General features: G+C 44.3%; 1 protein-coding gene across 1 annotated transcript in view; it reads left to right on the forward strand.

The window, feature by feature from the left end:
- The first annotated feature begins 733 nt into the window (after positions 1-733).
- Positions 734-12,958, forward strand: part of KCNQ4 (potassium voltage-gated channel subfamily Q member 4) — a 97,338-nt gene continuing 85,113 nt past the window's right edge. The window contains exon 1 of the mRNA XM_015831683.1: positions 734-1,062. Within this exon, the coding sequence (XP_015687169.1) occupies positions 734-1,062 (329 nt within the window). The remainder of the gene's footprint in view (positions 1,063-12,958) is intronic.

Consider the following 12,958-nt stretch of genomic DNA (forward strand, 5'->3'; position numbering starts at 1 on the left):
CGGGGGGGGGGGGGGTGGGGGGGGGGGGGGGGGGGGGGGGGGGGGGGGGGGGGGGGGGGGGGGGGGGGGGGGGGGGTGGAGAAGGATGCCATGTGAGTCCGGGAAGCAAAAGGCAGGTGGAAACCCCAGCAGGATGGAGAGGGGCCGAGGCAAGAGGAGGAGAAAGAGCCCGCGGCGGCGGCGGCGGTGGCAGAAACTGCTCTGGCTGCTGCTGCCGCCTCTGTTTTCTCCGGCCGCGCTCTTGACGCTGCCCAGCTCTCCAAAGCGCAGCCGGCAACTCTTCTAAACTTGGGCGTAGGCGGAGAAGCAGCAGCCAGCCGAGGAAGCGGGGAGGGGGGGGGGGTCCGCGTCCCTCCAGCTGCCTCTTCTCTCCCCCCACCCCACCCCACCCCACCCCACGCCTCTTCCGAGTGGCTTGAAGAAGCGGCGAGGAGCGCGCGAGGCTGCTAGCCAAAAGTCCCCGCGTGCGCCCAGGGCGCATCCCGCGGCGGAGTCCCAGGCGCTGCCTGCCGCCCGAGCCCGGGCGAGAGAGAGAGAGCGGGAGAGCGAGCGGGCGAGAGAACTAGCGAGGCTCAATCTTCCCTCCTCCCTGCCGAGGGAAGGACGGCTCCGGAGGGCTGGCGCCAGCGGGCAGGATCACCGCGGAGCCCCTCGGCCCTCCGGCCCGGCTGACCTGCCGCGGAACTCCGCCTTCTCCATGCCGTGAGCGCGGTCGCCTTTCCTGCCCAGCGCGATGGCCGGGGCTCCCGGCGGAGACCGCTCCGGGCTGCCTCGGTCCTCGGTCTCCGGCAGCGGCGGCGGCGGCGGCGGCGGAGAAGCCCAGCGCGTGGAATTCGTACCTCTGACCGCCGTGCAGACCGAGAAGATCGACGCCACCCCCGCCGGCGGCGGCGGCGGATCCAGCCCCAGGCGTCTGGGACTGCTCGGGACACCTTTACCGGTCCCACGCGGGGGCTCCGGAGCTCGATCCGCCTCGCAGAAGCGATACCGTCGGCTCCAGAACTGCCTCTACAACGTGCTGGAAAGACCCCGAGGCTGGGCGTTCATCTACCACGCTTTCATGTAAGTCCTGGCTTGTTCTTTCCTCCTCCTCCTCCGGTCCAGAACTTTGTTTCAGGGCATCCAGTCGGTCCCTGTCATCTCTTTGGGGTTGTCAGCAAATGCTTCCCGCTCGCCCCGCGCCGTCAGAGTCATTGCAACTCTTTGGGTCTTGTCAAGAGGGCCGTGGTTAAGGAGAAGGCGTTCACACAACGCAGGGAACCCGCTTACTGAACTGACCCATTTCCTAAGCCTGGAATAGTGCAACGAACCAGCCCAGCTGGTTGAGTTCGTGCCCTTGCTAAACCTTAAAAGAAATCAACCAAGGTTCGTCCTAGCCAAACTTAGCATGTGTGAATATTGTCCTGAGGTTGTTAAGTAGCCAGGTAAGTGCCTTGCAAGAACATAGATTCCTATCTTTGTCTTTCCTTGTCCCCATTCAAATGGATGAAAAGTCAGAGGAACTTTTTTTTTTTTTTTGAGGGCGGAGAATGGTGGCAATTTGGACTACTATAAAAAAAACATTACAACAAAAAACTTTATGCCTGTTTAATTTCATGGTTAAATGTTGAGTAGGTATATATTAAACACTCTGTCTTAAGAAGGTGCTCCATCTGTCTGATGAACTGGAGTTGAGTGCAGAAAAGCTTATGCAGTGGTTGTTCCAAAGGTTCCCAAGACTATTGAAATGTGCTTGCCGATTGTTCCTGTTAGGTCCATATGTATTAGATTAGCTGGGCCAATCATCCGTCCACACCTGTCCAATAAATCAGACAAATAAGGCAGGGCAAATTTTTGCTGGCATGCTTGGGTGTGAGTGTGGTGCCTCTGAGGCTGTCACAAGGCAGCTTTAAAAGATGCTAAACTTCTCCACTTCTGAACGGGGAAGCTACTGCTAAATTCCAGGATCCTTGGGACGCAGCCTTTCCTAAAAGGATGCTCACCAGGTGTGCTTGATCCACCGCTTTAGAATGTTTAGCCAAGATATCTGGAGATCATCAAACTGGACAAGGTTTATCAGCAAGGTCTCCCACACCCTCTTCCCTCCCCAAGTTGCACTTTGATAAAATCCAAAAGCAGATTTCAGCCAATCCATTCTGAGCACTGTAAAGGAAAGAGTAAAATGCCAGCTCCTTTTCTCTCTCCCCACTTGTCTTGGTTTCCCCCCCTCCAACTTAAGTATAAGAAACACTAGAATCATAGGATTGGGAGGGACCTTGGAGGTCTTCTAGTTCAGCCCCCTGCCCAAAGCAAGAGTCAAAGACTTGCTTGTTCATTGTTGAAGCAAGGCAAATCACAGTGCATGGAAAGATTGATTTCTTTTTTGGCAAAGTATGTCCTTCTTTTTTCCCCCCATTCAGGACCCTTATAGATGCTTACCTGTGCCCATCTTTACCTAGATGCCCCTGGTTACTACCTTTGCTTGCCTAATCTTGTATGGTGTTCCACCCAGGGTCGCTGGATACAAGATGGGCAGCAAATAAAATTTATAAATAAATAAAAATTATAAATAAGTGGTGTTCCACCCCATCCTGAAGTGCTTCCTACATGCAAGCAACTACCATGGTTTTTTCCTACCCTGTCTAGCTAGCTGCCAAAGTGACAATACAATTCCAGGAAGAAATTACATTTGTATCATATAATCAGATCTAGATTTGTCATCCTGGGGATGGAGACCCCCAGCTTGATATCCTGGTTTAGGAGCTTACAAATCCCTGCTGAGTGCTGGAATCATCATCATCACGGGGGACACGGTCAACGCTGGAAAATTTGGAGCCCAGAAGCGTCTCTTCTTGCTGATTAAAGGGTCAAGAAATCATTGGCACAAAGATTTATTCTATATAACTCTAAAGCTCTCGTGGCTTTTAACGGAGAGGAGTTGAGTTGGGAAGATGCCCTGTGCTTTAACAGTTGTGTAAGTTCCAGAGAGTGACTCGGTCTGCAGCTGCGCCATGCGCTTCACCGGCTCCGTTACAAACCCACATCCTGTTTTTACTCAACATGCTAATCTGATTGTTCTTGACAGGTTCACTTCTTTCTTTGTGACTCAACCTGTGGTATGAACTCGATAGGTTGGGCTAGGTTTATGGATCCACATTGATGAATTCAGTGACCAAGTTAACTTGGTTGAGCGAGATGTTCCAACTTTTTCCTCAAAGAACTTTCCAACATGTTTCAATGCTCCAACACTGGAAGTTTTTAAGAAGAGGCTGGACAGCCATTTGTCCGAAATGGTGTAGGGTCTCCTGCCTGAGCAGGGGGTTGGACTTGATGACCTCCAAGGTCCCTTCCAACTTTATTATTATTATTACTCAGATTCTCCCACAGTGTTTAGTTTGCATTTTAAAAAGTGCCTTTAAAGATGGACTTGGTCTTACATTTTGCTGCAGCCTTGTGGTTCCTGTAGCATCCCAGATGCTTTCCTATTTAATCTCCAGCTCAGATATTTCCAGATATGTACTGTAGCTTCATAATAAAAAAAAATATTTATCTGAAGTGCACCCACGCTGGTAGATGCAAATCTGCATAGGCTCATTTACAGCAGTCAATTTAAATTTAGACATAATTACTAGGATTTATTTAAATTTCAAGGAGATTAACCTCTAATGACCCATCCAAAATAACCTTGATCAAATTAAAATTTAGGTAATTTTGACTTTGTTGCTAACCCTTCAGTTATAGTTAATTAATTCGTAGTGAATATGAACAAGTGTAAAAAAAAGAAGAACATAAAACAGTGCCTGGTAGATTCCCTCCTCCCCCGCCAAGTCTTTTCTTAAAAAAATTAGATAGTTGCACCCAAATGATTTCAAAGTTTTCAACAAGCACTAATCCAAAAATTATATTGAATAGGCAGTGGGGATGAAGTTCATTTCCCATTCTGATTCCTTCCGACCTTCTTTAAAATTAAATCAGCTCGCCTTTGGTTAGTAACCTCATTCATTTTCTAGTGCTATCTCCAGAAATTGAATTTAAGATACAATAATGAGTTCAAGATTTGGTGGCTGGTGGAAAGAAGCCTAGAGAGTGAGGCAGAGGAGGAAGAGGAAGGGAGGGGAGGAAGAGGATTGGAATGGGGAAGGAAGGAAATGAAAGAAAGAGAGTGAGAGAGTGAGAGAGGAAAGAAGGGTAGAAAAGAAAGAAAAAGGAAGGAAAAGAAGGAAGGAAGGGAGAAAGAAAGAAAATTAAAAAAGGAAGGAAGGGAATAAAGGAAAGAGGAAGGAAGAAAGGGGGCAAAACAAAGAGGGAAGGAAGGAGGAAGGAAGGAAAGAAGGAAGAAAGAGCAAAGCAAGATCTATACCAGGATATATATACAAATTGTACATAAGCATTTCAATTACCCGTAGCCATACTCTGTCATCATATTTCAATGAAACATGATTAATAATAATAACAACAACAACAACAACAACAACAACAACAACAACAACAACAATAATAATAATAATAATAATAATAATAATAATAATAATAATAATAATAATAATAATAATAATAATAAAGTTGGAAGGGACCTTGAAGGTCATCGAGTCCAACTCCCTGCTAAGGCAGGAAACCCTATACCATTTCGGACAAATGGCTGTCCAGTCTCTTCTTAAAAACCTCCAGTGTTGGAGCATTCACCGCTTCTGGAGGCAGGTGGTTCCACTGGTTAATTGTTCTAACTGTCAGGAAGTTTCTCCTTAGTTCTAGGTTGCTTCTCTCCTTGATTAGTTTCCATCCGTTGCTTCTTGTCCTGCCTTCAGGCACTTTGGAGAATAGCTTGACTCCCTCTTCTTTGGGGCAGCCCCTGAGATACTGGAACACTGGTATCATGTCCCCCCTCCTCCTTCTCTTCGTTAAACTAGATAATCACATGCTCTCTGCAGACAATGATAGTTGGGGCCATATGCTTTGCCTTTCAAACAAAGAAGAACAAATCTTTTAGTACAAAATAGGGCACTGAGAATCTCCTTTCTCTGTCCAGTTATCAGTTTCCAGGCATTAGGAATATAATTCAAAAGAACTCAAACCTCTGAAAATATGACATCAAGTTTGAAAGTTGAGATAGTACCAAGCAAACATATCTTTGAATAAAGCATTAATCTCATTTTATCTCCTGGTGATTTACGCAAGGCTTTGCTATATAAACTCAGTGGGGTCCAAGGAATCTAAAATATTGTTTTGGGTTAAATATGATATAATCCAGGATCAACGGAATGTTTTGGCCCTGATGTTAATATCTTTTCCTAGTGTCTGGGCAAAACAGGAATCTCAGATTCTTTATTCAGCCATTAAAGTTGCATCTCAGTTTGATAAACTTGATTCGTTTTTATTCCAGTTGTTTGAGTCAGCGTGTAATGTGGAATCCAGCCCATGGAACCGACTGCTGACTGTGCAGACCAGAAAAGGGAACAATTCAGTAACCAGGTTAAAGATGCTATGTGAACTATACAATAACTACACTTTAGAACTAAGCCTCTTAAGGTATAAGGTAGTTTATTTATTTATTTAGAGGCCACCCATCTCACTCACAGCATGGCTATGGGTGGTGATATTTGGCCAACTCTTACGTTTCACCTGTCTGGGATGGTTTAGTGAAAGCTTTGGATTTTTGAGAAGCGATCACTTATTTTAATGACTCTAGAGAAAATAGATTATTTAAATTCCCAAACTGCTGGCAGGAGGATTTCATGGGAATCCTTATCGGTAGAGACTTTGCCCTCACGGCTCCAGGGATGTAGGAATGCTCTTTCGTGTCGTCATATATTGTCCTTTTTGTGACAAGGGATCTTCTGATCTCCCCAGTTGTCTCTAAATTTGAGGGTCATACTGATCAATTCTATGTTTTTAAGGGATGCTAACATTACACCAGGATACCTGGTGGCCCAATATCTTCATCAAATCACACAATCATGCAAAACATTTAATTAGATAAGTCGTTTGATTGTTTTATTGGGTTTTCCCCTCCCAGTCTTTTTGTTGCATTAAACTCTTTCTCTTTTTCTACTATAAAGGCTGGCCAAAGACTGTAATAAAGATATTTGATCTGATTTATTTAAATCTAATCTCTTTTGCAGTGCGTCCTTCGGCTTCACCAGCCAGTAAGCTAGATTGAAATCCCGATTAGCTCTAGAGCAGGGGTGTCCAGCCTTGGCAACGTTAAAACTTAATAATAATAATAATAATAATAATAATAATAATAATAATAATAATAATAGTAGTCAGTTGGCTTTTGGAAAAAGCATGTTTGGCACGAAAATGACCTGGGGGATCAAGAATCTCCATAGACGGTCACCAGAACTCTTGTTCTAACTTTGTGTTCTGTTGCTGCACCATCCCTGGGGGACAACGTCCCCCTCCAAAGGCAGGTTGACCCAATCCTGTTGGCTTTTCCAAGGGTCTCAAATCACTGATGTTTTTTTTAAAAAAATTTTATTTTTTTATTGAAAATTTTATAAAATTTTACAATATAAATCCCCCCCTTCCCCAAACCCACCCTTCCACTCCCCCCTCACTCCCCCCTCCCTTCCCAGAGCCAATCACAGGGTTAACAATAAAATAATCATACTCTAACTAACATTAATCAACTATTAAAATAACATATCTATAACCTCCTTTAACTCTCTTTTAAACAAATATACAGTTATTAAAGATAATAATAATAACATCACTTTAATAATTAAAAATAGTACGAAATAAACTATTCTAACCTTTATACAACAATAATACTCTAAAATTCACTCAAAAACCAAATGATATTTTTTGGTCCCATATTTACACTCAATATAACCTATCCATCTTCTCCAAACCGAAATATATCTTTCTTGCGAATAGTCCTTCACATAAGCGGAAATCTTGTCCATTTCTGCTAAGTTCGAGACTTTAAGTGACCATTCTTCTATAGTGGGTAGACGTTCTGTTTTCCAATATTGAGCCACTAGTAGTCTTGCAGCAGTTATAAAGTTCAACATCAATTCCATTTCTTTTGCATCCAATAAAAAATAAATAAATAAATAAATAAAAAATCATGGATGTGTTCCTGGACCTGAGAATGATGTGGCTGGCTAGTTATCTAGATGAGTTTTATATTATGTTGCCCGTATTGGTTTTTTAAAAAAAAATATTGCGAAGGGTCACCGTTGCGAGATAGGATGCCGTGTAGAACCAACAAGCAAATAAATGAGAAACGAGCAAGTAGAGAGTACTGTTGTTCTACAAAGTACCAACGAGCGTTAATGATCTGAATTAATAGCCAGGGCTGGCAGTGTTTTTTTTCAGTTCAGCAGAAAGGTTAGCCAGCCAGAGGGACAAGGGCCTGACTGCTGGTGACCTCTGAGTCCCTCTGGACCTGGGGTGGGGAGAGAGTCTATACAGGCCACCTTAATTTGAAGAGGTTGGAGACCGAATTGCTGCGTCCAATTGGTGTCTCTTTTCCACCTAATTAGTTAGCTCAATGTCTGTAAGCACTGGAATTGCTGCAAGCTTTGAAGAAAGCAAGAAGGCTATAAATCAAAAAGCAGGTGTTAATTGTTCTCCTGCCAGGAGGACTTCTGCCTCCCTTTCTCTCCATCTGGTGAAAGGTGGAGGAAACTAATGTAGAAATGCACAAGAGTCAATACGATGTGCTAATTGGGACCGGTCTTTTCTTATTAGGCGCATCTGGCGCCTGGACACCGGTTGGATTCATGATAAGTTGTGTTTTCCATTTAAACTTAGGTCACATTCTAGCTATCCTGCCCATGCATTCTACATTTAGATGTTGGGATAGGCAGCACGTTTTTTTAAACTGGTTTCACTGGTTTTCATAGGTGAGGAAATCAACACAATCCGAGTTTTCCCCCCAATGTTCCAAACAGTTTAGCACAGTGGTTCTCAACCTTTTTAATGCCGCGACCCCAACCGGTCATAAGTCGAGAACTAAACCGGTCGTAAGTCGAGGACTAAACCGGTCGTAAGTCAAGGACTAAACCGGTCGTAAGTCGAGGACTACCCAACCGGTCGTAAGTCGAGGACTTTCCCTGCCCGGGAGTGCCGCGCATGTGTGGTTCCGCCCCCTGCGCTGGCCGAGGCGTAGCTGGCAAGCGGCAGAGATGGAGCAGGCCGACCATCAGCTGGCCCAGCCCAAGGGAGGTAAGGCACCTGCCGGAAAAGGGGAAAAAAATGGCGGACAAAAAAAATGGACAAAAAAAATGGCGGACAGCCTTGCTTGGTGACCCCCATGAAATGGTCGATCGACCCCAAATGGGGTCCCGACCCACAGGTTGAGAACCACTGGTTTAGCATCTAATGTGAAATGTGCGGTCTGGAAAATGATTTGTTGATTGCAACTGTCTAGGACAGGAAGGCCTGGAGGAACGTTGTCCATGGGGTCGTGATAGGTCGGACACAACTTCGCAACTAACAACAAGATTCTTAGTTCTCATCGTATGTTTGGTGTGCGCTTAAAAAGATTGTTTAAAACTAACAGTTGTTAGGTTGTGTTCACACTGCATACTCCACCAGGGCAGATACAAAGTTAATGCAAGGGCATGTTTAGCACATGAACATAGAACATAGAATAATAGGGTTGGAAGGGACCTTGGAGGTCTTCTAGTCCAACCCCCTGGTTAAGCAGGAGACTGTACTGTATATCATTGTGGACAAATGGCTGTCCAGTCTCTTCTTAAAAACCTTCAGTGATGGAGCACCCACAACTTCTGGAGGCAAGCTGTTCCACTGGTTAATTGTTCTCACTGTCGGGAAATTTCTCAATTCTATCTAAGTTGGATTTCTTTAATGATCTTCCATCTGTTACTTTTTGTCCTGAAGTACGAAAAAAGAACTCTGAGCAGCTTGGGAAGTGCTGCCATAGCTAAACAATCCCAAAGCCAAGAACAACAGTGGCTTGATAACCACTGAAATGATACCGCATTCTGAAACCAACGTTAAGTTAGTGCAGGGGTAGGCAACCTTGGCTCTTTTATGACTCGTGGACTTCAACTCCCAGATTTCCTGAGCCAGCCATGCTGAGGGGACAGGGAGAGGTTTCCAAGCTGAGCCGTGCTGGCTCAGAGATTCTGGGAGTTGAAGTCCACGAGTCATAAAAGAGCCAAGGTTGCCTACCCCTGAGTTAGTGTGCTATTTTGGACCATTTAGAATTGGTCAACCTTTAGGTTGTTGATCTGGGGCCTTTGAATTGTGTTAAGATCGCAGCTCCCCAAATTGTGAATCTTTCTTGTTTGTTCATGTTAGAATTTTAGGAGTTGTGGCCCTAGCCCAGTGGTGGCAAACCTATGGCACGGGTGCCAGAGGCAGCACTCAGAGCCCTCTCTGTGGGCACGCACGCCATCGCCCCAGTTCTAGGTCTTCAGCTGGGTTTTATAAAACCTTTTCGCTTTAGGCCTCCACCGCCGTGTGCAAAAAAAGAAGAAGCTTCAAGCAATCAGTCAATTTCAACTTCTCGCGGGGAAAAAAAAGATCTTGCAAAGTTGGAATTGATTGATTGAACTTTTTAGTCCCACCCAGTCTGCCATTACCACCGCAGCCACGCCCACCCAATGGGCCACGCCCACCCAATGGGCCACACCCACCCGGCACCCAACGATGCATAAGTAGGTTTTGGGTTGCAGTTTGGGCACTCAGTCTCTAAAAGGTTCGCCATCACTGCCCTAGCCCAAGGAGACACTGTCCTCCTGTGTTAATTCTGGCCTTTATTTTCTACAAAAAAGTCCCTGGGCTTCCTGCAGCATAGAGAGATAATGTGATGAGGTAGACAGAATAAATTGGGCTTCAGTTCTGGGAAAGGAAATGACAGGGCAGAGGAGAACCAGCCAGATCTCTGGACTGAATCAGAAAGCTGATTCAAACTGGATGATTTTGAAGCTGTCTCCACCTGTGCAGAACTGGCCTTATTCCAAAGCCAACCAAGTATTGCAGTGAAGTGGATCTAGATTGATCTGGGTTGACTTTCCAAAAATCAATCCGAATCGCTGACTGATTTTCCAAATCAAATCAGTTATTCGAATTGGATTTTCCCTTGTTTATCCAGGCGTCGGGCCAAAGATTACCCCTTACCTTGTTTTTGTCTTTGTCTAAAAACAGCTGTGTTGGTGAAAGACACGGATCGGGGCAATGAGCTGGAAAAACTGTTTGCTCTCTGTCCTATATCCTTGGGTTTGAATTCCCGGCCCATATGCTGCCTTCAATGCGAAGGGACGCAGAAATGGCAGGTACCAAATTTGAGCCTGGTTGCATATAATAATAATAATAATAATAATAATAATAATAATAATAATAATAATAATAATAATAATAATAATAATAATAATAATAATAATAATAATAATAATAATAATAATAATAATAATAATAATAATAATNAGAAGAAGAAGAAGAAGAAGAAGAAGAAGAAGAAGAAGAAGAAGAAGAAGAAGAAGAAGAAGAAGAAGAAGAAGAAGAAGAAGAAGAAGAAGAAGAAGAAGAAGAAGAAGAAGAAGAAGAAGAAGAAGAAGAAGAAGAAGAAGAAGAAGAAGAAGAAGAAGAAGAAGCAGTAGCAGTAGCAGTAGCAGTAGCAGTAGCAGCAGTAATAGTAGAGTTGGAAGGTACCTTGGAGGTCATCTAGTCCAACCCCCTGCTCAGGCAGGAAACCCTATACCATTTCGGACAAATGGCTGTCCATTCTCTTCTTAAAAACTTCCAGTGTTGGAGCATTCACCACTTCTGGAGGCAGGTTGTTCCACTGGTTAATTGTTCTCACTGTCAGGAAGTTTCTCCTTAGTTCTAGGTTGCTTCTCTCTTTGATTAGTTTCCATCCATTGCTTCTTGTCCTACCTCCAGGCACTTTGGAGAAGAGCTTGACTGCCTCTTCTTTGGGACAGCTCCTGAGATATTGGAACACTTTTTCTAGTCTGAGTTAGAATTCTTTGTATTGTGGCATTTGAGGCAAAGAAGATTCGAGATTTACCGCATTGACTTGCAAGACAGGCAGTCCTTACCTGTGGCTGAGCAAGGAGGTTGTTCAACCTCAATTTTACTCCATGGTTGTTAAGTGAAGTTGTTAAATGAAACCATGCTGCTACTACCGAATTTGGCTTCCCCCATTGACTTTGCTTGTTGGAAAACGAATTGGGAAGGTCACAAATGGTGATAATGTAACCATGGGATGCTGCAATTGTCGTAAATACGTGCTGGTTGCCAAGCACTTGAATTTTGAGTACATGACCATGGGCAGGGGTAGGCAACCTTGGCTCTTTTATGACTCGTGGACTTCAACTCCCAGAATTCCTGAGCCAGCATGGCTCAGCTTGGAAACCTCTCCCTTTCCCCTCAGCACGGCTGGCTCAGGAATTCTGGGAGTTGAGGTCCACGAGTCATAAAAGAGCCAAGGTTGCCTACCCCTGACCATGGGGATGCTTGTGACAGTCACAGGTGCTGTAAGTCCTGTAAGTCCATTTTTTCAGTGCTCTTGTAACTTCAGTCAGTCATGAAATGAAGGGTTGTAAATTGAGGACTACCCATATTTACCCTTTATTTGTTTCCATTTTATGTTATTAAAATATTTATGCACTAACTTAACTGGGAACCTGTTTGAGTGACCCTACAGCTGAAAAAAAAAAATCTCAGGGTAACCAAAAAAAATGAGGCAGAAATAAAATCCATGCCAAACTGAAATCGCTTTTGCAAGGAATATTATACACAACTTATCTCTCCTACGTGCTATTCTAGGTGTCCTCTTCCTTAGGAGAAAAAAAAAATCTCCGTTCAGTTTAGCATTTGTAGAACTACATTTTCTGGAATAAAAGTAATTCTTTCTGATAGAAAAAAGTCACCCTATGATTATTGGAAGTAAATTCTTCATTAGTTTGCAAATAGTCTGATGACTGGACCTTTGCATTACTAAGTAGAATAGATGGAGATCCTTTTCTTTTTGTAACCTTGGATGTTTTTCCAACCTGGTTTCCATTTAGATAGGTTGAGAAGTTGGTTTTTCCCCCCAACTGATGGTGGTCCCCCATTTCCACATGGTTGCTTCATTTGCAGGGTGTTTCAGCTGTGTGGACTTTATTTTTATCTATCTGTCTGTCTGTCTGTCTGTCTGTCCGTTTATGTGGTGGCACAGTGGTTAGAATGCAGTACTGCAGGCTAATTCTGCTGACTACCGACTGCCAGCTGTTTGGCAGTTCGATCCTGACCCGCTCATGGTTGACTCAGCCTTCTATCCTTCCGAGATCGATAAAAGGAAGACTCAGATTGTTGGGGGCAAAATGCTGACTCTGTAAACTGCTCAGAGAGGGCTGTAAAGCACTGTGAAGTGGTATATAAGTCGAAGTGCTGTTGCTATTGCGATGTATGTATTTCTATCCCTTGATTAGTTTTATAAATAATAACTCAAGGTGGCAAATATATCTAATACTCCTCCCTCCTCCCATAACAACGGCTCTTTGAGGTAAGTTGGGCTGAGAGAAAGCAGCTGTCCCAGGATCACCCAGCTAGCTTTCATAAGGTGGAACTAGAACCCACCGTTACTCAGTTGGCTTTCATGCCTAAAGAGGGGCTAGAACTTACCCTCTCCTGGTTTCTAGCTTGGTGCTTTCACCACTAGGCCAAACTTGCAGCATGGGAAGTACCTCCAGGCAGTTGGTGGGATTCAAATATGGGAACTGTGTGGATGCCGCTTCCGGAAGTCCGTTCTGGGCCTGGGCAACAAAAAATTAGCTACCGGTTCTGCCGAAGTGGTGCGAACTGGCTGAATCCCACCACAGGAAGGAAGGAAGGAAGGAAGGAAGGAAGGAAGGAAGGAAGGAAGGAAGGAAGGAAGGAAGGAAGGAAGGATAAAGGTCAGTTCACCTTGGCAAAGGTAACACCAATATATAACAGTATATCACTTGATTAAATGCAAAGGGGGGGAACTATTTCTGAAAGACATCTGAGTGTTTCCAGCTAAAGAAGATTAATTTCT

This window comes from Protobothrops mucrosquamatus, unplaced genomic scaffold (genome assembly GCF_001527695.2).
Source record: "Protobothrops mucrosquamatus isolate PMUCROS unplaced genomic scaffold, P.Mucros_1.0 scaffold_273, whole genome shotgun sequence".
In the NCBI taxonomy this organism is placed as follows: domain Eukaryota; kingdom Metazoa; phylum Chordata; class Lepidosauria; order Squamata; family Viperidae; genus Protobothrops; species Protobothrops mucrosquamatus.